This window comes from Symphalangus syndactylus, chromosome 9 (assembly GCF_028878055.3).
Source record: "Symphalangus syndactylus isolate Jambi chromosome 9, NHGRI_mSymSyn1-v2.1_pri, whole genome shotgun sequence".
NCBI lineage: Eukaryota > Metazoa > Chordata > Mammalia > Primates > Hylobatidae > Symphalangus > Symphalangus syndactylus.
The window spans coordinates 109,367,130-109,394,249 of NC_072431.2; the positions used below are offsets into that span (position 1 = coordinate 109,367,130).

Consider the following 27,120-nt stretch of genomic DNA (forward strand, 5'->3'; position numbering starts at 1 on the left):
TTTATTTTAAAATTATTTTTTATAGAAACAGGGGTGGACAGGGGGAGTCTCACTTTGTTGCCCAGGCTAGTTTCAAACTCCTGGCTTCAAGCAATCCTCCCGCCTTGGCCTTCCAAAATGCTGGGATTATAAGTGTGAGCCACTGCTCTCAGCCTCAGGGATCATTCTATATTTAGTTACTAGAGAAGTTTCTCTGAAAATGTAGAGCAACATAAAAAATTAAAATAAATAAAAAGAATCTGAAGCTCCCCAGAGAGCACCAAGTTTGACTCCTATTGAATGAATGAAACTTCTTTTAAACCAAGAGTTTGTTTTCTACTTGAATACCTCTGGTATTCATAGGAGCTCACACTTATCTTGACTATCCATTCCATTGCTGGACAGAGCTATCTAGTAGAAAGTTCTTTCTTAGATTAAGCCATTGCAAAGCATATCAAATCACTCTTACCTCCAGCCTAGACTCCATGACATATTCAGTCCATGAAGCTACCTTAGGCCTCTCCTCACCTTCTGCTTTTTCTTCTGACATCACAGTATGACACAATGAGAGTGAGCGGAAAAACAAGTGCACCCAGTGATCTCCCTTTTTCACTGCTTCCACCAAAGTCTTGTCATAAAATGAAAACCTAGGATCAGCCAGTTTGTTGTAGGAGAAGTCGACCTTTTCTTTCTGGAACACATAAGCCAGAACAAACTTCTCAGCAGCAGCTTGATACTTTTTAGATCAATTTGGAGGCAGTTTCTGGAATGTGATGAGAACTCCTAGGAGGATGGGAAGGAAAAGCAAGATAAATGAAGGAGATCCTGTGCTAGTTTCTAAGGCCCTTGTAGCTCTGACCTGGGGCCAGAAAACATCCTTCTTATAGGAGACAAGCTGGGCACTGCTCGGCAGACCCCTCTTGGCCTCATTCACTCCAGCTATTCTGAATGGTTAATGGCTATCTTCAAACTCTGCTCTTCTAGGTCCCAAATCTATGATAATCATACCTGAGGATAATCAAAACAGAGGGGGTAATTGCTCTGTATTTGTAGGTGGTGACTGGAAAGAGCATTGTTTCTGGTTGTCCGTTGCCTGATTTTGGGAACTGAGCAGGGAGTAGAGTCCTAGATACAGTGGTCTCATTGTTTTACACTATTCCTCTCTGGCCCCACCAGAGTTAAAAGGAGGCTAGGGAAGAATATTGCAAGATAGAGCAAGGCCACATGACAAGGAAGCTTCAGTACGTGCTTGTTGTTCACAGACTTAATTCCTGCTTGACCTGTCAGCATACCTGATTCTTCCTGCCTCTAACCCTCATGGTCACTGACTTTGCTGCTTGTGTTCCTATTTCAGTCCTTCCTTCAATCTTGTGTACCTAACAGTCACTAACCATTTTCCTGGCTGACCTTGGCTCCTTTAGCCATTGACTGATTCTCCATTTCAGCTAGGCTGCTCGTAGCCACCTTGGGCAAACACTTTTTTCTGGCTCAGCTTGGCCCTAAGACTTTTTCTTTTTTTTGTTGTTGCTGTTGTTGTTGTTGAGATAGAGTCTCAGTCACCCAGGCTGGACTACAGTGGTGCAATCTTGGCTCACCACAACTTCCACTTCCTGGGTTCAAGCAATTCTTGTGCCTCAGCCTCCCAAGTAGCTGGAATTACAGTCGTGTGCTACCACGCCCAACTAATTTTTGTATTTTTAGTAGAGATGGAGTTTCACCACGTTGGCCAGGCTGGTCTTGAACTCCTGGCCTCACGTGATCCATTCAACTCAGCCCCCAAAAAGTGCTGGGATTACAGGCGTGAGTCACTGCACCCAGCTGGCCCCAAGACTTTCTTTTCTCCACGCTGGAGTACAATGTTGTGAACACATTTCTCCAGCTCATACCAGAACTCTCAAGGATCTTTTTCCAGTTCTCTGTATATGTGGTGTTACTTGGGCTGGGCCCTACTATGTCAAGTAAGACACAATTTTGTTGCCTGGTGCTATGTTGGGGAAAGGGAAGTTTGTAGTGAGGTATATTGGCTCTTTTCTATAACTTACCTAGAGGGAGTTTGTCAGAGCAGCAAAGAAGTATGCTCAGGTCCAGAACCAAGCCCTAGACTTGGCCAGCCATAGAGTTATGAGCTCTGGGAAGTTCATGGCTTCAGTAAATTAAGAAGACCCATTACATAGCACATATATCCTAAGGCTTTCCTAGAACTGGGCTCTTACAGTGACACATTCTTTGAAACTAGAGGCTCGTGAGTAAGGAGAGACAAGGATGGAGAGGAAGGCATGAGCCAGATCCTGCATTACTATCTTATTACCAATAAGGTGTCATAGTGATTTTCCACTGGAAGTGACATGGATTCTTGTTCAGAGAAAGTCCTCTGGTAGCAGCATGAAGAATATATTGGAACTAGCTAGATAAGAAGCAGGGAGACCAGTTAGGAGACCACTCAGTGATTCACAAGATAAATGATGAAGTAGTGACGATAAATATTAAATTAAGGGGATGGATTTGAAAATATACAGAGCTAGAATTGATAGGACATGGATATAAGGAGTAAAAGAGAAGAGTTAGGAATACCTTTTTTTTTTTTAGACGGAGTCTCGCTCTGTCGCCCAGGCTGGAGTGCAGTGGCACAGTCGCGGCTCACTGCAAGCTCCGCCGCCCGGGTTCATGCCATTCTCCTGCCTCAGCCTCTCCGAGTAGCTGGGACTACAGGTGCCTGCCACCACGCCCAGCTAATTTTTTGTGTTTTAGTAGAGATGGGGTTTCACCGTGGTCTCGATCTCCTGACCTCGTGATCCGCCCACCTCGGCCTCCCAAAGTGCTGGGGTTACAAGTGTGAGCCACCGTGCCCGGCCAGGAATACTTTTTTTTTTTTTTTTTTTTTTTTTTTTTTTTTTTTTTTTTTTTTGGAGACGGAGTCTCGCTCTGTCACCCAGGCTGGAGTGCAGTGGCGCAGTCTCGGCTCACTGCAAGCTCCGCCTCCCGGGTTCACGCCATTCTCCTGTCTCAGCCTCTCCGAGTAGCTGGGACTACAGGCGCCCGCCACCACGCCCGGCTAATTTTTTTTTTTTTGTATTTTTAGTAGAGACGGGGTTTCACCGTGGTCTCGATCTCCTGACCTTGTGATCCGCCCGCCTCGGCCTCCCAAAGTGCTGGGATTACAAGCGTGAGCCACCGCGCCCGGCCAGGAATACTTTTATATTTCCTAATTGGGCACCTGGGTAGACAGTGAGACCATTCACTGAGATAGAATACCCAGCAGGAGATTTTTTGACAGACTGAATTGGAGATCCTGAAGACATACAGGTAGTAATGAAAGCAGGCAGTTGTACATAAAGTTTTGAAGCTCAGGAAAGAGGTATGAGCTAGCTTATGATCTCCCCTTTCAGATAAGTAATGTTTGAGAACACTGAACCTGGCTGGCTTAGGACTGAGGCAGGGCTTGGCTGAGAGCTGCAGAACAGCATGATCTGAGAGGCAGCACTCATGAATAACTTTGAAACTGAAAGCAAGACAACCAGTCAAACAATGCTGAAAAGCAAGTCCAAGTACTAGACAAAAGGACAGAAACTTAGGATAACACCTGAGAGGAAGTGGATTCAGAATGGAGGGTAGAAGGTAGCAACTGAGGAAACTCTTGAGTTGTTGTGGTATAGCTATAAGATAGTTTTTATAGGATGTCTTTAGCTTTGGCCATGGATTGGAGGGAGTTATCCAGGTTTCCTTGGATATATGGATTTGGAGGTTATCAGTAGTAGTTAAAGCCACGTAAATATAGAAGATTACATGGGGAGACTATACAGATGGAGAAGAGGTTAAATAATAGAGCCCTGAGGGAACATCAGCACCCAATGCAATGAGATGAAAAAAAGCAATCAGACAAGAAGGAAAAACAAGAAAAAATTGTTATTTAACAGAAGTCAAGGGACAAGAGAGCTTTAAGAAAAAGGGGAGTTTAAGAGTGTTAAAATCAGGATTTAATAACAAGGTAGTCATTCATGACTTTGGCTAGGATAGTTTCAGTGGATACGATAGGACAGAGTCTGAATACATAAAGCAGGCTGAAGAATGAATGAAAGGTGAGGAATTAGAGACTCCTATAATTGCCTGTTTACTTCTGTGACTCCTGCTCTAGGATGCCAACTCTGAAGGTAGGAATCAAGTCTGTTTTGTTTTCCCCGAACGTTTTGTACTTACTCAGGGTCTGACATATGGCAGACACTCAATAAATATTTTGGACTGACCGATGGAGGCAGATAATGGCTAGAGGGGAATGCAAGAACAAGGTGAGGTTCTATGTATTTTTAAAAATATGAATAAAAATAAAATATTAAAAATCTATTGTTAGTGGTTACTTCTGGTTAACAATCTGTGGCTTTTAAAAGGCCATTTATTTCATTTAAAAATTATTATTGTTATTTTTTGAGACAGAGTCTCACTGTGTTTGAGACAGAGTCTCACTGGAGGGCAGTGGTACACTCTTGGCTCACTGCAGCCTCAGCCTCCCGGGTTCAGGCGACTCTTGTGCCTCAGCCACCGGAGTAGCTGGGATTACAGGCATGGCCACCAAGCCCAGCTAAGTTTTGTATTTTTAGTAGAGACAGGATTTTGCCATGTTAGCCAGGCTGGTCTCAAACTCCTGGCCTCAAGTGATCTGCCTGTCTTCGCCTCCCAAAGTGCTGGGATTACAGGAGTGAACCACCATGCCTGGCCTAATACTCTTTTTTTAAGAACAGTTTTAGGTTTACAAAAAAACTGAGCAAAGTACAGAGAGTTCCTGCATACTCCCTCTCTCATCTCCACCCTACAGTTTTCCCTATCAACATCTTGCGTTATTGTGGTACATCTGTTACAACTGATGAACCAATATTGCTACATTATTATAAACTAATGGCCATAGTTTACATCATCTTTGACTCTGTGTTGTGTTTCATGGGTTTTGACAAGTGCATAATGTCATGAATCCACCATGACAACATCATACAGAATAGTTTCACTGCCCCAAACATGCCCTGTGCTCCACTGCTTTATCCCTTTCCCCACTCTCTCCAAACCCCTGGTAACCACTGATCTTTTTGTTTTTATTGCCTTTATTGTTTTGCTTTTTCCAAAATGTCATATATTTGAAATCACACAGTATGTAACCTTTTCAGATTGGCTTCTTTCACTTAGCAATATGAACTTAAAGTTCCTCTGTGGTGTGTGTGTGTGTGGCTTGATAGCACACTTCTTTTCACTGCTGAATAATATTCCAATGTATGGATGTACTAATGTAAAGAGTTGAGCTGAGGCCAGGCATGGTGGCTCATGTCTGTAATCCCAGAACTTTGGGAGGCCGAGGCGGGTGGATCACTTGAGGCCAGGAGTTTGAAACCAGCCTGGCCAACATGGCGAAACCCCTTCTCTACCAAAAATACAAAGATTAGCTGGGTATGATGGCCACGCCTGTAATCCTAGCTACTTAGGAGGCTGAGGCACGATAATCACCTGAACCTAGGAGGCAGAGGCTGCAGTGAGCTGAGATCGTGCCACTGCACTCCAGCCTGGGGGATGGAGCCAGACTCTGTGGGAAAAAAAAAAAAAAGACGAGCTGAGGGGAAAGAATCATATAAGGGGATATTCAGATACTGAGAAAGAGAGAATACAGGATTGACTGAGGTTCCTGAAGAAGTAGGAAGGGATGGAATCTAGAATATATAGATTAGTACTGAAGGAAAAAGTTATACTTTTTTTGAGACTGAAGGAAAGGAGGTAAAGGCGGGTTAAAATATATGTACAGAGGAGGATATTTAGCTGATAGTTTGGATTTTTCTCAGTAAAATAGAAGGCAATATCATTTGCTACATAATGCGGAGCCAGGATAGTGTGGTAGAAGGCCTGAGAATGGTGATTGTTTAGAAAAGCTGATACGGAGAATAAAATATGAAGCCAATTACAAAATGGTGAAAAATTTGCCAAGTAGCACTGTGACAGAGGACAGTGGAGTCTCTGAATTTGTCATGATTTTATGATCTCCAAAACAGTGCTTAACACTCTCAAATTAGAAACAGAGCAGGGTCGATGGTTTGGTTAATTCAAGGTTGAGATTTGTTCAGTGATTAAAGAGTAGAAAAGGAGAACCAGTAAGGTATTGAGGATGCTTATGATCCCAGGGTACAGACAGGCAAGCTAGGAAAGGAAGTAAAGTCATAAGGAATTGATAGACTGGAGAAAAAGGAAAGCCAAGGGTTTATAAATCTCCATGAGATAGAAAAGCAGGAATACTTTCAAAAATCTCAAGTACGAGCCATGTACTGAGAATATGGAGGAATAAGGTTTGTGATCAAAGATTGTGAAAAGAAAGTTTATAATTCCACATTAGTACAACTCTGGACAATTACATGGTAACATGGAAATGGGTGATACAGATTTTTTTTTTTTGTCCAAGAGATCATCTGAAGGATTCTTTCAGATACCTGAAAGAGTCTACGGTGATAGGTCGTCCATAAAGATGACAATACCACCCAAAACAGTAGCAGTGGTTGGGAGGGGAGGGAGAAGTTTCAAAGCCCTCAATGAATGGAGTGTAGAAGCCAGAAGCTTCCTAGATATCAACAACAAGAAGAGTTACAGATGAGTATAGCCAGAAGTCATAAGCATCACAGGAAGAAAGATTGTGTAGCAGAGAAAAACTAATGGTTAAACATGGCACAGGATAATGAGGGCAACACCTTTGGGCTTATTGTACCCAGAGTTTATGGTATGCAGAGTATGAGAGAGATGAAAGAAAAAGGAATGTTATCAGGGAAAATCATGTTTCAATTAATGAAGGGATTGAGGCTATAGGTAAGTTTGTCTATAAGAGAACAAAGATTCCAGTGATTTAGTGAAGAATGTGTTATGGTCAATCAGTAGTGGACAGAAGACGGAGAGGAAAGAAACTCCAGGAGGGATTTACTCCCTAGAAGCTCTAACTTTGCCTATATTGCCAAGGTCATTAGCCAAGCCCCTGGAAGATGATTTAAGGCAAATCACTGAATTTCCTTCCCCTTCTCAATCTCTTTGGATGGACAGGGGTAAGGCAACAGTTGAGAACTGGAGTCAGATGTTTGGTACATAAGTCAATTGGCTGAGTTTGGAATTGGGTCTAGCAAGACAGAGATAAGGTGAGGAATACCCTGAAGGCAACAGAAGAACCCCTGTGAAGGGACACTTAAAAACAAATCCATAAACAAAAGCTGGGTCCAATACTAGAGAAAACAGTAAAAACTAACCAGCTAGAGATAAGAAAAATGAATAGGGAGATATTTTTATAATTTTATAAAGACTGTTGAATATGTCACAAATCCTTAAGTTATAAAGGAAAATGACTGATAGATTTGATTACATGAATTAAACACTTCTACACAAAATATTATTTAACAAATTAAAAACCAAAAGACAAAATGGGAAAAACAATTGTAACATATGCACCAGACAAAAGAAGAGCTGGTATTTTTACTGTATAAAGAGCATTTTCGAATAAGAAAAAAAGGCCAAAGAATATGAATAGACAGTTCACAAAGTAAGTGTAAATGGGCAATAAAGAGATGATAAGGGGAAGAAAAATAAACACATAAAAATGATTCAACCTAATTAGTAATCAAAAAAGGTAAATTAAATAATTAGATACCATTTTTCATCAATTAAATTTCAACAGATTAAAAATTGTTAATACCAGTTCTGACAAGCATATGGGGGAAAACAAATTGTCATATATTTTTGGTGGGATTATAAAGTTATGCAAATCTACCTGGAGGGCAATATGGCACTATTTAATGTATTAAAACGTGGCTACCTTTTGACCAACGAATTTTACTTCTAGGACTTCATTCTAAAGAAATAATTATCAGAAAAGTAGACAAAATGTATGTGCCATAATGATTACCAAAATGTCATTTGTAATCGCAAAAGAAAATGGAATAAAAATAAGAAATTAAAGAAATTAAGGTACAGTGATACAATTGAATAGTAGACACCCATTCAAAATGATGATGTAGACCTAGACCTACCGACATGGAAAGATGACGACAATAATAGTGTCAAGTGAACAAAAGGAAACTGGAAATAGCATGCATACTATGATTTTATCTCCCCCGTCTTCTAGATCTAGATGTACACATGTGTGTGTGTATACACATATGAAAAGCATAGGATATACTCCCCAGCTTTACATTGGCTATCTAAATGGGATGGAATAATTTTAACTTTCTTCACACATTTCTGTATTATTTAATTTATTTTTACAATGAGCATGGATTATTTTTTAAAGAGTAAAAGCCAATAAAGCTATTTTTGTTTAAAAAGAACAAACGAAGATCTTCAGAATTAAACATAGGTCATTTATATAATGCTTTCTGATATTACGGGGCCAGTAAAAGCTTTAATATTTCAGTGGCTAAGGGAGTCTCGATTTGTATTAAAGATGCTTCTCTGAAGCACAGCCTCACTCAGCTCCCACATGCATTTCCCATGGAGCTGTAATCACTCACCTCAGAGACCGTCACCCTCTGTCCATCCTCGTTACAAGTATCACCTGTTGGTAAGTGAACACAGCAGAGACTTGGCAAGGGTTTTAAAGGAGGGTTTGAATTTCTTTAAATTGTGGTTAAAAAATATACATATATATCACATAAAACTTGCCATTGTAACTATTTTAAATGTAAAATGCAATGACATTAATTATATTCACAATGTTGTGCAACAATCACCACTATATATTTCCAACATTTTTTCAACACCCCAAACAGAAACTTCCCATTTTTTCCTGTCACCAGCCCCTAGTAACCTCTAATCTATTTTCTGTCTCTATGAATTTGCCTACTCTAGATAGTTCACATAAGTAGAATCATGAAATTTTTGTCTTTTTGTGTTTAGCTTACATCACTTAGCATAATGCTTTCAAGGTTCATCCATGTTGTAGCATGTATCAAATTTCATTACTTTTTATGGATGATTAACATTCCATTGTATGTATATGCTGTACCACATTTTCTTTATCCATTCATCTGTGGATGGACATGTGGGTTATTTCTACCTCTGGACTTATGTGAATAATGTCACAATGAACGTTGGTATACATGTATCCGAGTTGTTTTCAAGTTTTGGGGGTATATACCTAGGAATCAAATTGCTGGGTCATATGGTGATTTAAAGGAGAGGCCTTAAAAGCTTATTTATTCTGATTCCTTCATCCTAGACTTGCAGTCAAGATGCCTGCCCCCCAGTCTCCTCAGGCCACCTAGCTCCCAGTGCCCAGTAAGCTCCTTTCCCTAAACCAATGGTAAGAAGAGGTTTGCTTGGGCCTCAACTCTTCTCCCCTAAGTGAGAATAAGATGAAGCTAGAAGTTAGTCACTGGATCTGTGAGAGACTTCACACCTCAGGAAGCCCTCCAATCATAAGAGTTACCCAGAAGAGATGTGGACATAGTTTTAGAGTGTTTGGGTTTCTTGACCAGTGGATGACAGACCGAATCGGGGTAGAAGACATGTCTGATGCCAAGCATGGAAACACTCATGGTCCTTTTCAACTTTACCCAGTATATGGTCAGGTCAGAGAATTAAGAGGCTCACCCAAATCAGCTCATCCAAAAATAAGTCTTCAGAGTTTATATAAGTGAAAATTTGTTTGACATGGTTACCAAACAAATAATAGGAAATAATAGGAAATATTAGAGTGCTCTAGTCTTTGTTTTTTCTTTTTTTAAGACAGGAGTTTCACTCTTGTCATCCAGGCTGGAGTGCAGTGGCATGATCTTGGCTCACTGCAACCTCCACCTCCCGGGTTCAAGTAATTCTCCCACCTCAGCCTCACAAGTAGCTGGGATTACAGGCATGTGCCACCATGCCTGGCTAATATCTTTGTATTTTTAGTTGAGATGGGGTTTCACCATGTTGGCCAGGCTCATCTTGAGCTCCTGACCTCAGGTGATCCGCCTACCTCAGCCTCCCAAAGTATTGAAATCACAGGCGGGGCCGGGCGCGGTGGCTCACGCTTGTAATCCCAGCACTTTGGGAGGCCGAGGCGGGCGGATCACGAGGTCAGGAGATCGAGACCACGGTGAAACCCCGTCTCTACCAAAAATACAAAAAATTAGCCGGGCGTGGTGGCGGGCGCCTGTAGTCCCAGCTACTCGGAGAGGCTGAGGCAGGAGAATGGCGTGAACCCGGGAGGCGGAGCTTGCAGTGAGCCGAGATCGCGCCACTGCACTCCAGCCTGGGTGACAGAGCAAGACTCCGTCTCAAAAAAAAAAAAAAAAAAAAAAAAAAAAAAAAAAAAAAGAAATCACAGGCGTGAGCCAACGCACCCGGCCTAGCTTTTATATAATTCAAAAATTTCAATTATTTATTGATATGAAATTTACTTAACATATAATTATCCATTTTAATGTGTACAATTTAGAGGCACTTAGTGCATTTACAATGTGCAACTACCACCTCTCTCAAGTTTCTAAACTTTTTCGTCACCCCAGAAAGATTATTCCATGCATTCCAGTTTTTTAGATGTGATTACCTTCCTCTGTTAGCTAGGACACTGGGTATGAGTGTTCACACACATGAGGACTTAACTCTATCACAAAAACAAGCTTATGCTTAAGGCATAAGACAAATAAGGGATTGGGCCTGGGATACACTGATCAAACTCTGACTACCCTTTGATGGTTTCTCTCAATAATATTTATTGCTCTAAAGGGGAATCAGGAAATTAGCAGCTTCAGTAATACATTGACTGCTCCATTTAATTTATTTTTAATTTTATTATTAATTGACAAATAATAATTGTATATATTTATGGATACAGTGTGATGTTTTCATGTATGTATAACTGTGGCATGATTACATCAAGCTAACTTATTTATCACCTCGCATACTTATTTTTTTGTAGTGAGAACATTTAAAACTCTTTTAGTAATTTTGAAATATGCAATATATTATTATTAACTAGGATCAACATGCTGTACAATGGATCTTGAAAACTTATTCCTCTCGCCTAACAAACTTTGTACCCTTCGACCAGCATCCATCTGATTTAAAATGGGAGTGAACTGAGTATATAAACATTGGGGACTCCTTGAGGACAGAGACTAAGTCTTGTACATCTTGGTATTCTCAATGCTCAACACAATAGATTGTACCTATAAGATGCTAAATAAATGCTTTTGGTTAGAACTGTTTGGGCTGGGTGGGTCTTTGCTTAGAGAATAGAGACAGTTGTGAGAATAGGAGGTAAATGTGAATTCCAGAGGCTTATAGATTTAGAGCTAGATTAGTCTTGAAAACTTGCAAAGTAAAAATTTCCCAGGACTTGGGGAAAGCAGGAAGACATGCATACCATAGAGCTTCCCATTAATAGAACATTTGTTGAAAATCATAATGTTCTGAGTCAGAGTCCCTGTTTTGTCAGAGAACACATATTTGACTTGGCTGAGCTCCTCATTGAGGGTGGTAGTACGAGCCTGTGCTGGTGTGTTCCTTGGTGCATAAAACATCTTCCAATCCCAGTTGATATATAAACTGTTGCCCAATCTTATTATTTCAACACTGAGGAGAAAGCAGAAAAAGAATGGTTCTGCGTCAGAACAGGACAAGCAAATACATCATCCTGGTTTCTTTCTTAGCAGTCCTGTGGTAGATCAGGGCTAGCATCTGAAAATCAGAGTGTCTTCCTTGGGATTCTACCCTTCTGAAGGACCCTTCCCACCAGCCAACCCATGGTAATGCTGACTTTGGCCATTATCACTCAAGGCTTTACCACCTGGACCCAGATATACCTGATTAACTTTTTTGAGTCATACCTGGATTTTATTATTTTTTTTCCATAATATATTCAGGAAAAGTTACAATTTTGGAATTTCTGCAGTAATACAAGGTGTGATAGAGTAACAGTTAACTTATAAAAGGCTGTGTTGGCCCAGTTGGAGGATTATTGCTCCTGTCACATGGGGAAGATAGAGAAACTTGACACACTCAGAGTTTATTTCAGATGAAGGAAAGAAGCTATGAAAATCAGGAATAGTTTATGGGCTGACCCTCTGATAAATTTCCAGGCAGAGCCAGCCTGCCTGTGGTGTGTCTCCTCCCACAACAACTTCTTCTCATTTTATATGAGTTTTCCCTATTGCCTTTGTCATACTCCTCTTCTACTCCAAATAGCGTCCATTATAGATTCTTTATGGCTAACAAGCATGTTCATTTTAAAACAGTGAAGACTTTTAAGGGGTCTCCCTCTTATCATCATTCATACTTAATGTGTGTTAGTCTGCTTTAATATAAGAGTGATTATTAGTAATCCCTATCTGAGACAGCTGCACTGAGAGACGGGGATTTTTTCCTTTGAGGTGAGGAAGGAGGTGCTCAGGTCCTCATCATTGACTCATTATTGATAATCTCTATGCCTGGAGTTGGGACTCCTCCCATCCTTTACCATATCAGCCACCATAGCAATCTCTCTAAACCTTAGCACGTAGTAGATACTCAATAAATATTACTAAATAAGGTAATCTAGTTACATAGGGTCCTTTTTTTAATTGCCAAAAAGCCCCGGTACAGGGTTTAGAAAGCCTGGAAAGGAGGAAACTAAAATGTGTCTGGGCGTGTGTATGTGTAAGGAAATGCAGAACCTAGAAAAGGATGATCAGAGTAGGGTAAATACTTTTTTCAGCTATTTCAAATTTTCATCCAAGGTGCTTAAGAAAAAGAGGAAGGGAAACCCTTCCTCTTCTCTTCTACAACTTTTAGGAATTGAACTTAGGTCACAATTATACTTATCTACCATCTGTCACACTGTTTGTGTGGGAAAATGGATTCTGAATTCTGATTAATTGACTTACAAGTGAATGTTTGGACCTAACTCATTGGTAAACTATGGGCTGCCTGGCCTATCTTCCTGGGGAACCTACCCATGCTTTAGCATCACCAAATTTGTGTGTATGTTTTCTAGTTATTTCATGTGTTTGTATGTCTTATTTAGCCACTTACTTTATAAGTTATTTGAGGGCAGGGATAATTGTCTTTTTGTATAAACCACCCAGTGTCTTCCTAGCACAGTATTCTGGACATGGAAGGCATTTATGCAATCTCTAGATATATCTCAGAGCATTTTGTACACCACCTACCATGGAGAGAGAGGGGTTAAAGAGCCCAAGTGTTTGCTTTTTAAAAGTTCACACTCTGGTTGGGGAATTAAGTAGACAGTATGAAGTCAGCTCCTCCCCCACACCCCAAAGTGATCAAAGAAGCCTATCTGACATAGAGGGAAATGGACACCATGGTATTGAGAATAATGAAGTAGGATCAGAATATGAGGATGGCAGAGACAGCTGATGAAGAGACATATTTTTCCCATGGCAGAAAAATCTGGAAGTGGTAGCATTTCTTGTTCTGCCAAATGCCATGCCCAACTGCTAGGACAAAACACATGATGCCTAAAACCAGGAAATTCTATAAATGAAAAAAAAAGAATTAAATGAACATTTCATCTAACATATATGCTGCTTCAGTTCTACAGTCTAGAGCTTTATCTCTCAACAAAGCGTCCCTCTCCCAGGAGGGGGGGGAGGCCCTATAGTTCACAGGCTCTAGGCAGCAGTACATAGGACAGAAAAGAAAGTCCACCAGAAGCCCTCCTTGGGATTTTGAAGGGAGATAATAGTAATAAAACATAGTAATAACTAACTAAGTGCTATGTACTATGCTAAGTATTTATACATATTATTTATACTTACAATAATCCTCTTTTAATAATAGATGAGGAACTTAAGAGTGAGAAAGAATTTTGTCTAAAGTCACTTAGCTACTGAGTAGAAGAAACAGGTTTTTTTTTTTTAGAGGTTAATTACTTTTTATTATTGAATTATATTGTAAAGTCTACATCTACAATTTAATTAGGAAAAAATGCTTTGTGTTTACATCAGGGGCACATTTATTCTAATGGAATAAAACAGACACACACAAAAGACCGAGTACATGTTTTTAAAAAATGTTTCACCTGGTCCTATTTTTGCTATTTGGACCATACTTTTAAGTGAATTGATCTTACATACATGTTAAGTCTGATTTATCTCCCCACATTTTTAAACACTAAATGAAGCTTCTTACAATTTCTAATTATAAACAAAAGGCTGAAAACAATATGGGAAACAAAGTTTCAAAACAAAGAAAAGTTGAGTAAAATGTGCCCCCTCTATAGCTCATCTCAAAGAAACATTTTACTCAGAGAGGCAAACATTTCTGATCTAGGAGTAAGTTTCCCACTCACTTTGCAAGGACCCACTCATTCTGCAGGAAGACCTACAAGTCTTTCTGGTCTCAACTGCAAAGTACGTGAAAATGTGTATGAAAGATCTAAAAGCTAAATATTAGAATAAGGCTAATTGAAATCAAAATTGTGTGCTGGTCTAAATATACATCTTCAGCTTCTTCCTTTTTAGTAAGTATTTTTATTTCAGATGTATTTAAAAATAACTTACATTTTTAGTGTGCTTTATGGTCAATGACTGTAAAGTTGAAACTCAAATGAGTCGGTTTAAAATTTTTGTTTCAGTTGATTCTATTGAAATTTTAATCACCTACTACTTTAACCAAGTTATTCATGAGGTAAGTTTCAGCTTAAAAAAAAAAATCAGCCACAAAGATAACCATTTCAAGAGTACACAAAATCATAATGCCGGCCGGGCGCAGTGGCTCACACCTGTAATCCCAGCATTTTGGGAAGCTGAGGCGGGTGGATCACTTGAGGTCAGGGGTTCGAGACCAGCCTGGCCAACATGGTGAAACCCCATCTCTGCTGAGGCAGGAAAATTGCCCGAACCTGGGAGGCAGAGGTTGCACTGAGCCCAGATCGTGCCACTGCACTACAGTCTGGGTGACAGGAGCGAGACTCCATCTCAAAAAAAAAATAAAAAATAAAATAAATAAAAAATAATCATAATGCCCACCTCTTATTCAAAGTATACAACTTTATTAACTACCGCTTATGATGTAATATAAAAGCAAGTACTTTTCGTACTTTCTTTTTTGTTTTTGAGATGGAATCTCACTCTGTCGCCAGGCTACAGTGCAGTGACGTAATCTCGGCTCACTGCAACCTCCGTCTCCTGGGCTCAAACGATTCTCCTGCCTCGGTCTCCCTAGTAGATGGGACTACAGGTGCGCATCACCATGCCCAGCTAATTTTTTGTATTTTTAGTAGAGACGGGGTTTCACCATGTTGGCCAGGATGGTCTTGATCTCTTGACCTCGTGATCCACCTGCCCTGGCCTCCCAAAGTGCTGGGATTACAGGTGTGAGCCACTGCACCCGGTTCTTTTTGTACTTTCTAATCAAATTATGCTGGGAAATATAGGGCAAAAAAAGTTTGGCAAAATTTGAAGAAACAGGTTTTGAACCAGTTCCAGAACCCAAGCACTTAATCATTCCATTATTGAAGCTGCTTTAACAGAAGTCTAAAATGTGTGGGGCTTAGCAGTTAGGGGGTGGGTGATAAGGAAACTGATATAAAAGGCTGAAAATATGATAGTCATGTTAACATTAAAGAATGTGGTAAAACTGAAAGGTAGACCATATGCCTACTGAACCTGCACCTCTAAGAGAAGTGGTTAAAAAGAATCAAAATATCATTGTGTATTGGCTGCCTTTGACAGGTATTAAAAGGAAGAGTTGGTTGGGTGCAGTCACTCATGCCTGCCATCCCAGGATTTTGGAAAGACCAGACAGGAGAATTGCTTGGGGCCAGGAATTTGAGACCAGCCTGGTAAACATACTGAGACCTCATCTGTACTAAAAAAATTTTTTTAAAGTTAAAGTAGGGAAAGAACTAGCCAATTTATAGGCAGAAATAAGAAGGTACAGAAATTTGGGGCATGAAGGAACTATGACTTCTAGACACTAAACAGGAAGAGATAAGATTGAGACCTTAAGCAAAAAAGGCCCAGTAATTATTTTCAGCTGAATAAAGTGACTCAGCCTTCAGGCAAAGTTCAGGTTAAAGGTGATACCTTCTTACCCATGATTATTATTCTACATAGCCTCAACTTTCATGCTATTACATTGAGAGAGAAGGGCATGGAGGGGCAAGGAAGCAAAGAAATAGGATAAACTCAAAAACTATGTCTAGGAAAGAATTTTTGGGGGCGGGGGTTACTGACACATGAAACTAATTGGAAGCAAACAGATGAGAAGCCTTATGGGTTTTGGAGGAATGGTATTACTAGGTAACTATGAGCCTGGTCTAAAAAAGCCTGTGACTGTTTGGAAATCCTTAAAACCACACTGGGCAGGAAGCAGGTTATAAAAACTGCAGTCCCTAAGAAGAGCATACTCCCCAACATCCACTTCAGGGTTGGTCAGCAAGGATAAAGAATGAGAGAAAACTCAGGAGTGGAGCCAGAAATCACTGACAGCAATGAATAAAGGAGATCCTCTCACATCTCCAGACCAAGAGGAACCTCATTTAGATCTGATAGAGAGGACTGTGCATCAGTGAGAGATCTTGGACTCTGAGTTGGATGCAGTGACTGGGTAGGATTTGGAGGAGATGATGAGGGTATTCCATATGTGGGAGGAAAAGTGAAATGGTATGATGATCAGAAGGGTAGATTGTGGCAGCGATAATGATATGTATTCATTAAATTCTATTTTCTTTTCCTTCTGAGCACATATCTAGAGCACATTTCCCAAGCTCTCTTGCAGTTATATGGGTCATGTAACTCTGTTCTAGCCCATGCAATGTTGGTGGAAGTGATTATGCTACTTACACACCTGGCCCTAAAAATCTATCATGCAGCGGCTCACACCTGTAATCCCAACACTTTGGGAGGCCGAGGTGGGTGGATCATGAGGTCAAGAGATCGAGACCATTCTGGCCAACACGGTGAAACCCCATCTCTACTAAAAATACAAAAATTAGTGGGGTATGGTGGCACACACCTGTAATCCCAGCTACTCAGTCCTCAAGGCTGAGGCAGGAGAATCGCTTGAACCCAGGAGGCAGAAGTTGCAGTGATCCAAGATCACGCTACTGCACTCCAGCCTGGGCGACAGAGCGAGACTCCATCTCAAAAAAAAAAAAAAAAGAAAAGAAAAGAAAAAAAATCATATGTGAGTCTTCCTATTCTCTCTTCTTCCCCATTTGCTGGTTGAATTCAGGGAATCCAGTAGAAGATCCTGAAATCCAAGAGGTTGGTGGGGCCATTAGCTAGAAAGAGTGTTCTTGAGTTATTGGTGGAGCAAGCTGCCCCTCCCCACAACAACCTTCATTGTATTGTCACATGTCACTGAGATTTTAAGGCTCTTTTTTATTTTGGTTATCTTACTTTGACTAATACAACTATAGTACTCATAGTTCCAGATTAATCTGATGCCCTCTATTTTTGATTATTTAACATTTAATTATTAACACATAAAGACATATGCAGAAATCACAGATATATGTTGATGAATTTTCCCAAAGTAATCACACTAATGGAACAAATAGCCAGAACAAATAAATTGAATATTCTCAGCACCCAGAAACCACCCTATGTCCCCTTTCAGTCACTATCCCCCTAAAATTGCACATATTTAAAGTATACAACTATATACTACACTATACACTATACACTATACAACTATACACACACGCATACACACACATATCTGTGAAACCATCACCATACTCAAGTTAATGAAATATTCATTATTCCTAGGTTTCTCGTGCCCCTTTGTAATTCCTCCTTCCCACCTTCCCACTTCTCCCTTCCCCTGGTCCTCAGGCAACCACTAATCTGCTTTCTGACACTTTAGAATATTTGAAATTTTTAGATTTTATACAAATGGAATCATATAGTATGTACTCTTTTTTTCTGGCTTCTTCTACTTAACATAATGACTTTGGGATTCATCCATGTTTTTGCATCTATCAATCGTTCATTTTTTAAAAAATACTGAGTAGTGTTCTATTGTATTGATATTGCACAATTTGTGTACTAATTTTTCTTTTATTGAACATTTGGGTTGTTTCCAGTTTTTGGCTATTGTAAAAGGCTGTATGGAACATCTGTGTACAAGTCTTTTCATGGACATAAGCTTTCATTTCCTTTGTACATACCTAGGAGTAGAATCACTGGATCCTATAGCAAATTTATCTTTAACTTTTTAAGAAACTGCCAAATGTTTTCCAAAGTTATTATGCCATTTTACATTCCTATCAGCACTATATGTCCATATGCCTCTAGAGACAACATGATGTTATTGAACCGCCTCGAAGTCTACCCAACAGTCTTCACATCTGTGACCTTGGTCACAAAGTATGGCTGGCTCAAAGCAACCCATCCCCATTGCTAGATAATGGGAGGTCTCATCTTTGTGCCACTGATAGGAAGGTCTTTGAAGACAAGACTAGAAAAGTAGGCGAAACAGGTCTAACTGGGACCATTCCCAGAAACTGAGGTTTTAAATTATTTTTTATTATGGAAAATTTAAAACACCAATTAAAGTATATAAATAGGACAACAAACCCCCATGCACCCATGTACCCATCACCCAGCTTCAACAATTGTCAATTCATAGCCAGTCTAATTTCATCCAAACCTCCTCTTCCCCTGCCTTCCCAGAACAAATCTGTCACATTATGCAATTTCATCTGTAAATAGTTTAATATATAGTTCTAAATGGTAAAGATCTTATTTTAAAACACAATCAAAACCAGTATCACTTAAAAATTAACACTAAACACTTAATATCATTCAGTATCAAAAACTGGTATTTGAGAGTTGAGTGAGGGGCCAGGGAACAACAAAACAAAGGAGAATTGGGATAAAACACATAAAATCTGCTTTTATTCCTAGCCCAATCCAGATTCACACTGAGTAGCTTAGCTCTTTGTGATGAGGGTTTCTCTCATCTCATGGCAAGAGGGCCATGCAATCTTTCCTTCTCAATCTTATACCCACTTCTTATCTTTCTCTTCAATTAATCATGTGAAAACAAAGCTATTCTCATGGTTCAGATAAAGCCTCAGTGAATTATTGACCTGAGTTTGAGTTCTACTGCTCACACTAAGCCACCAGAAAGGAAGACCACTTCTTATCAGCCCAAGCCCCAGGAAGCAGGGCTTCCCCGGCAGCCTGAATCCTGAAGGTGTAGGGCACAGTGTTTTCTTTCTTCATTGCTAGAGCTTTTCCTGCCATCATGAGGCCTTCAAAGCCCTTGCAGATGTTTTACATTTCTTTTTATTGTGATAGGGTTTTTTGGTACTTAGTCTTTAAAGCTTCACTTTACTTCCTTTCTAAAAGGAGAAAGAAACAAGACATCATTAGTTTGTTTGGTTATTGCTACAGACCCTAGAGATTACTTAATACCAGAGCTAGTCAGACCAAAGAAGCACAGACAGCCTCCCATTTAGCAAAAAGTGGCTTCAATAAAGAGTGAAATAAATAATTTTGTCACTCTTGACAAAACTGACCTACAATCAAGGCCACTGGTCTCATAAAGGTGCTCCCTGGCCTCATAGGCAGCCTGTCAAAAGAAAGCACTCCTTGGGCCTTTGGCCCTTCACATCTGTGCTTTACATTGTGCCTTACTCCGAAGGAGATCCTGGATCTCTGGCACCATTTCAATTTCATGCACTTTGCTCATTTGTCTCACAAATACACTCCTAGTTAACAGATCATGATTTAGAAGGCATTGTCACTGGGAGTTCTGGTCACTGGGGAGAGAGAAGGGATCTAACCCCCAGCTCAGCTGTGGGCTCATCAGGAAGGAGCTTTGCTAAACGTGCATCCTGTGTCTGCCAGATTTTCTTCTAAGAGGCATTTCCAAAAAATGGGGGAAAATGAAGTGTTTAAATCAGGAAGGATTTCTGGTTCAGCTTACTTCAAGAAATGGAAGTGTTTTACATATGACTACATTGACAATGTCCTGGCACAAATACCACAGAAACAAAACTGCTGAGCTGATAAGAACCTAGCTAATTCAAGAACAATTCTTCATTTAATAATTCAATAGAAATTTACTGAGCACTACTTTGTGCAAGGCACTTCCAAAAATATGAAGATGAATATGGTGTAATTTCTACTGTAGAGGCTCATAATCTGGTGGCTAAGACGTTCATTCATTTTTTTCACTCACTCAACAAATAATAATGAAGCTCCCATTATATGTCAAGGATTGTTCCAGGGACTTAGGGACACAGTGGTGAAAAAAGACAACATCCTTGTGGAGAGAGGTAGACAACAAACAAGAAATGAAAAAAATACCATTTAGTGATAAATGCTGTGAGGAAAATAAAACAGGTTAATAGAATAGAGGGTCTTGATGGGGGTGTTAGAGACGTTTTTTCTGAAAAGGTAGCATTAGATTATGAAAAAGAAGCAAGCCATGCAAAGACTTGGGGGCAGACATTGCCACCAAGGGTAAAGGTCCTAGGGTAGGAACAAGTTTGCTCTCTTACTTGACTTGTAGTTTTCCTGGGTACAGATTTCTAGGTCAAAATATTTTTCACTAAGAACTTTGAAGGTATGACCCTACTGGTTTCTAGGACCCAATGGTGCTTTTGAGAAATCCGATACCAATCTAATTCTCATTTTTGTTAATATCTTATTTTTATCTGTATGAGAATTTTAAAGGGATTTCTCTTCTCTGTAACTAAACCTTTCTAGTTTGATCCTCTGTTTAAAAACAAATTATTTCTCTAATATTTTCTATCTCTGTGTCTTTTTGTTTTATGGTCCAGGAGAGATTTTAATCCTTTAATGGGTTTTTAAAAAATATTAGCAATCTCATTTTTGATTTCCCAAATTCTATTTTGTTGTTGTTTTTAGATATTTTTCTTCTTTCCCCCTTTTAAAGCAATCTATTCTTATTTTATATATGTAATTGTTTCTTTTCTCTGAGAATAGTCATAAAAATGTTTTAAAGTTCTTTTCTTTTCTCTTCCCTGAAATATAATTTGTTTATTCTAGGTTCAGGTTTTTTTTTTTAAGATGGAATATTGCTATGTTGCCCAGGGTAGAGTGCAGTGGCTGTTCTCAGGTGCAGTAATGGTGCACTATAGCCTTGAACTCATGGGCTCAAGTGATCCTCTTGCCTCAGCCTCCTAAGTAGCTAGGAACCACACCCAGCTTCCAGAGTCAGTTATTCTATTTGTTCATCCTCATCCACCTTTTTATGCTACTTGTTTCCCTCTAGTCCACTTACAAATATAAGTAAAATAACAGTTTGATTATTATAGGTTGCTGGAATAGAGTTCATTTCTTTTGGTTAATTTTGTTTTCCTAACAGACCACTCCCCTGAATGGGAAACCATGAGTTCTGTGTAGGTAGAAAGAATACGTTGTTTAACAAATTTCACCCTAGGCTGTACAAGAAACTTGCAGGCAAACTCAAGCCCCCCAAATTTAAAATTAAGTGGGTTTTATTCTAAGTGCTGACACTCACATTTACAAGCCTTAGTTCTCTGCAGGTAGGTTGTTAAATTTCTTTCAAAAGCACTTGTTTTGTTTGGGACTGGTTATTAATCCTTTGTCAGATGGACAGTTTGCAGATATTTTCTCCCATTCTGTGGGTTGTCTCTTCACTTTGCTAATTGTTTCTTTTGCTGTGCAGAAGATTTTAAACTTAATGTGATCCCATTTTGTCAATTTTTGCTTTGGTTGCCTGTGTGCTAGGATTATAAAGAGCTCAAATAACTCTATGGGAAAAAACCTAATAGTCCAATTTAACAATGGACAAAAGATCTGAATAGATATTTCTCAAAAGAAGACATACAGATGGCAAACAGGCACATGACAAGGTGCTCAACATCACTGATCATCAGAGAAATGCAAATCAAAACTACAATGAAGCCAGGCGTGGTGGCTGATTTCTTATTGCTCAACGTCCTTTTCTTTCTAGTTGAAGGACTCTCTTCAGCATTTTTTTGTAGGACAAGTGTGATGTTAATGAAACGGCTCAACTTTTGTTTGTCTAGAAAAGTCTTTCTTTTTCCTTCATGTTTGAAAGATATTTTCACTAGATATACTAGTCTAGGTAAAGTTTTTCCCCTTCAGCATTTTAAATATGTCATGCCACTCTCTCCTGTTAGATATAAGTTCTAAATTTCTTTTCAGAGAATTAATATGTCAGCATATTCAGTTATTTGCCTTCTACTTTTAAACTTAACTTCCTCGTAAAGCAACCTTTTTCTATTACCTACTCCACCCTAACTCATTCCAATTACCTGCTACCTGTTCTGCCCTGACTCCCACCAAAGCACTCACCCCATCATTCTCTTTAAATTAGCCAGTCGGAATTAGTTTAGCCTGTGTGGTCTAACCCTAGCCAATAGGGGAATGACACAGCAGCAGGGACCAGGTGCATCAGGGATAAGAACCCCTTCCCCTCCCTTGTCCAAGTGTGCATTCACCATTGTTCCATCTGTAAGGGCACACCCTTCTATATAGAAGTAACTTGCCTTGCTGAGAATTACAAAGAAAATTTTATATTCGAGTGCTATTTCTTTTGTGGCACCGAAACTTTATATATAACAATTTGGGGGGCTCGTCTGGGATTACATTCCCCTCCAGGACTGTCTCTGGTTCTCTCTTGTGAGGAGGTGCACCCCGCCCTATTGTGGCGGACTCAGGGGTGAGAAATCAAGACCCACCCAGTGTGAGGAATAACCTGAACTCTTAACAACACGGGGGGTTGGGGAGAGGGGGTACTGGCCAGCAACCTAGCTTAAAGGATCCTCACATACGGCAGCGATGACTCTGCACAGACCAAGGAAGGAGATGCCATAGGAGCCCGTAAAGTACTTCCTTGGTGGTCAAATTCTGGAGGGCTAAATGTGTGTGCGTGTGAATGATCACCAACAACCCTGCTTGTGGTGTTGTTAGTGTGGATGGTGACAAATCCTACTGCTGGATGGAGTGAGTGGGTCCTCTCTGAGGTTCCACAGCTACCTCATATGGCTTAGGGCAGATCCTGCCGTAGGATTTATACTGGCATGCCAACACTAAGAAGGGCCTGATTCTACCTTGGGGGAGCGGCCAGAGAGGGCAGCACGAGTAGGAAGTGTGCAAAGGACCTTCAGAGGGGGAAAAGGGGAGAAACAAGTCAACCTTCCAGGACAGGCAAGACACCCCTGGTTTGAGGGGTTGAGGCTTCCAGGACAGGCAAGACACCCCTAGTTTGAGGGGTTGAGCCTTCCAGGGCAAGCAAGGCAAGATGCCCCCTGGTTTGAGGGGTTGAGCCTTCCAGGACAGGCAAGACATCCCCTGGCTTGAGGGGTTGAGCCTTCCAGGACAGGCAAGACACCCCTGGCTTGAGGAGTTGAGCCTTCCAGGACAGGCAAGGCGAGACACCCCGCGGTTTGAGGGGTTGAGCCTTCCGGGACAGGCAAGGCGAGACATCTCTGGTGTTGAGGGGTTGAGCCTTCTGCTAATTTCAAGGGTTGAACCTGACACAACCCCCCCACCGCCCTTTCCTTTCTTCTTGGGGGAAGAGAGAGTAGCTCCACTCCGGCAGGTCCCTACCCTAGGGGAAGAGAGAGAGAGAAAGAGAGAGACAGACAGACAGAGAGGAGAGCGAGATAGAGACAGAGAGGAGAGAGGGAAAGAGAGGCAGAGAGAGAGAGAGAGAGAGGGAAAGAGGCGGTGGTGGGGGGAAAGAGAGGCAGAGAGAGACAGAGAGGGGAAAGAGGCAGAGAGAGAGGGGAAAGAGAGGTGTGTGGGGGGGAAGAGGCAGAGAGACAGAGGGGAAAGAGGCAGAGAGACAAGAGGGAGTCAGAGAGAAAGAGAGAAAGTCAAAGAGAAAGAGAAAGATAGAAGTAGTAAAGAAAAATCAGTGTACCCTATTCCTTTAAAAGCCAGGGTAAATTTAAAACCTATAGTTGATAATTGAAGGTCTTCTCTGTGACCCTATAACACTCCAATACCACCTCTTTGTCAGTGTAAACAAGGGTGTAGCCCAAAAGCACTGAGGCCACTGACAACCTGTAGCCTTCCTATCAAAAATCCTTAACCCAGTAACCTGCAGATGGCCCAATCTATAGCGGCAACTGCTTTACTAACAGAAGAAAGTAGAAAAATAACTTTTAGAGGAAACCTCATTGTGAGCACACCTCACCAGTTCAGAACTATCCTAAGTCAAAAAGCAAAAAGGTAGCTTAGTAACTAAAAAATCTTAAAGTATGCGGCTATTCTGTTAGAAAAAGATGATTTATCATTAACCACTGAAAATTCCCTTAACCCAGCAGGTTTCCTAACCGGGGATTTAAATCTTAATTACCATACAAAGGTCCGACCAGACCTAGGAGGAACCCCCTTCAGGACAGGACGATAGATGGTTCCTCCTGGTTGATTGAGGGGGAAAAAAAAAAACAAACCACAGTGGGTATTCAGTAATTCATAGGGAAACTCTTGTAGAAGCAGAGTTAGGAAAATTTCCTAATAACTGGTCTGCTCAAACCTGCTAGCTGTTTGCACTCAGCCAAGCCTTAACGTACTCACAGAACCAGGAAGGCACCATCTATACCAATTCTAAGTTAATTTAGACTAACCAAGGTCTTATTAACAGCAAAGGATAATTGAAATCCGAAACTTAGAAGGTTTTCGACAAAAGTAAAGTTTGCTAAAAGTTATCAATGTAACATGTATTATCGTAACGTGTAATCTTATGGCCTTAGGCAGTCTAGTCCACAGACATGAAGGAAGTTCGCTTTAGAAAAGAATGGTTATCATCTCTAGGAAAATTTAAAAAGGAAAAAGAAAAAAAGGGGGAGAGAGTTTATGTAAAAAGAATGTTAATATGGTAAATTCTTGTCCTAAAATAAATTAACTAATTGTTTAAAAAAAAAAAAAAGGGATGTTTGCGACAAGTCAGAAAGTTGAGCCGGGCGCTGTGGCTCACACCTGTAATCCCAGCACTTTGGGAGGCCGAGGCAGGCGGATCACAAGGTCAGGAGATCGAGACCATCCTGGCTAACATGGTGAAACCCCATCTCTACTAAAAATACAAAAAATTAGCCGGGCGTGGTGGCGGGCGCCTGTAGTCCCAGCTACTCGGGAGACTGAGGCAGGAGAATGGCGTGAACCCAGGAGGCAGAGCTTGCAGTGAGCGGAGATCGCGCCACTGCACTCCAGCCTGGGCGACAGAGCGAGACTCTGTCTCAAAAAAAAAAAAAAAAAAAAAGAAAGTTGAGGCATGTCGAAGAGCTGATGTCCCCACGTTTAAAACAAAAGGTCAATTTCTTAGAAATTATATACTTGGTTTATCTTCCCTCAAAACTAAAAGTCTTTTAGCACAGGTACCACCCCTAGAATTTCCAGTAAACCAGCACCAGCCTGAAGATCACGTTCTCATCAAAAAGTGGAAAGAAGGAAAACTCGAGCCAGCCTAGGAAGGACCCTACCTTGTGCTGCTAACCACCAAGACTGCTGTTCATACAGTGAAAAAGGGATGGACTCATCACACACGAGTCAAAGTGCCACCCCCTCCAGAGTCGTGGGCCACAATCCCAGGGGAAAACCCTACCAAATTAAAGCTAAGAAAAATTTAACTCTTTCATCTATTCCATTACTTTTTCTTCTTTCCTCGCTCTATTGCTGACCATCTAGTTATTAACATAACCAAGTCAATTTCGCCTCAAACTATTACATTTAATGCTTTTGCCTTGTTATACCCTGTGGGGACTTGCCAAGTCAAAGACAGCTCTCTACTTCAGAAAAGTACCTCTGTCCCTCCTGACTCTCCCCAGAATGGGCCTTAGTAAATTGGGACCATTTAATCCAGGGAGATTTTGATAAAGACCCTGGTGTCAACCATGAGTCTTGCCCCCCGATGTAGAACTTTTATGCCATAGTTGGTCCAATGTTCTGTGGACCACTAAAGAGCAAGGATAGACTGCCCCAACCGGTTTTTATAATTTCCTAAAACCATACATTCATTTTACTAAAGGGACAGCCCCGCTAACTGTCAGCTAAACCAGTGCAACCCTATACAGGCTATTATTTCAAGCCCCCAAAGTTCTCCCCTTTTCTAAGCCGGTTCCCTTGTTTAAGCCAGTTTTATGTTATGGGGGCTGAGGTTTCAGGGACAGACCCTACTGGATTCTTTAAAATACATTTCCTTGATCCCCCGCCGCCTACACCTGTCTCTAAGCCTTTTTCCAAAACCTCTCACAACGGAACCATTGATCCTCCTCCATCTAGCGACAAAGCCAAGATAGTGATGGTAGAAGTTAAAGACTTAAAACAAACTTTGGCAATTGAGACAGGATACCAAGGATGTAAATGCCTGGTTGAAATGGATCAAATATTCTGTCCGCACGTTAAACAAAAGCAATTGTTAGGCTTGTGTGCACGGCAGGCCAGAGGCCCAGATTGTCCCCTTTCCACTAGGGTGGTCCTCCAGTCAACCAGGCATGGGCTGCATGGTAGCTCTTTTCCAAGATTCTACAGCCTGGGGTAACAAGTCATGCTAAGCTCTCACTCTGCTATATCCCAAACTCTGGCACCCTGAGGGTCAGCCCCCGAGGGCCATCCAGTTTCCATCTCCTAACACTAAGTTCCCTTCGTGTCTCTCACGACAGGGAGGAAACTTAGCGTTCCTTGGAGACCTGAAGGGAAGCAGTGAGCTTAAGAATTTTCAAGAGCTTATCAATCAGTCAGCCCTTGTTCATCCCCAAGCGGATGTGTGGTGGTATTGTGGTGGACCTTTACTGGACACTTTGCCAAATAACTGGAGTGGTACTTGTGCTTTAGTCCAATTGGCTATCCCTTTCACCCTGGCATTTTATCAACTAGAGAAAGGAAAAATAAGACATTGTAAAGCGAGAGAAGCCCATTATAGGTTTTTCAACTCTCATGTCTATTTAGACACAATTAAAGTCCCACAGGGAATACCAGATCAATTTAAAGCCCAAAATCAAATAGCTGCAGGATTTGAGTCAATATTTTGGTGGGTGACAATTAATAAAATGTAGATTGGATAAACTACATCTATCACAATCAACAGCGATTTATTAACTACACTAGAGATGCTGTTAAAGGAATAGCTGAGCAATTAGGGGCTACTAGCCAGATGACTTGGGAAAATAGGATAGCCTTAGACATGATATTAGCAGAAAGAGGAGGAGTTTGCGTCATGATTAAAACTCAACGTTACACC

General features: G+C 40.7%; 1 protein-coding gene across 1 annotated transcript in view; it reads right to left on the reverse strand.

The window, feature by feature from the left end:
• Positions 1-27,120, reverse strand: part of LOC129490758 (phospholipid-transporting ATPase FetA-like) — a 114,698-nt gene that overhangs the window by 30,131 nt on the left and 57,447 nt on the right. The window contains 6 exon segments of the mRNA XM_055294545.2: positions 508-670; positions 2,288-2,383; positions 8,487-8,530; positions 10,794-10,819; positions 11,257-11,539; positions 13,242-13,434. Coding sequence (XP_055150520.1) covers positions 508-670; positions 2,288-2,383; positions 8,487-8,530; positions 10,794-10,819; positions 11,257-11,539; positions 13,242-13,434 — 805 coding nt within the window.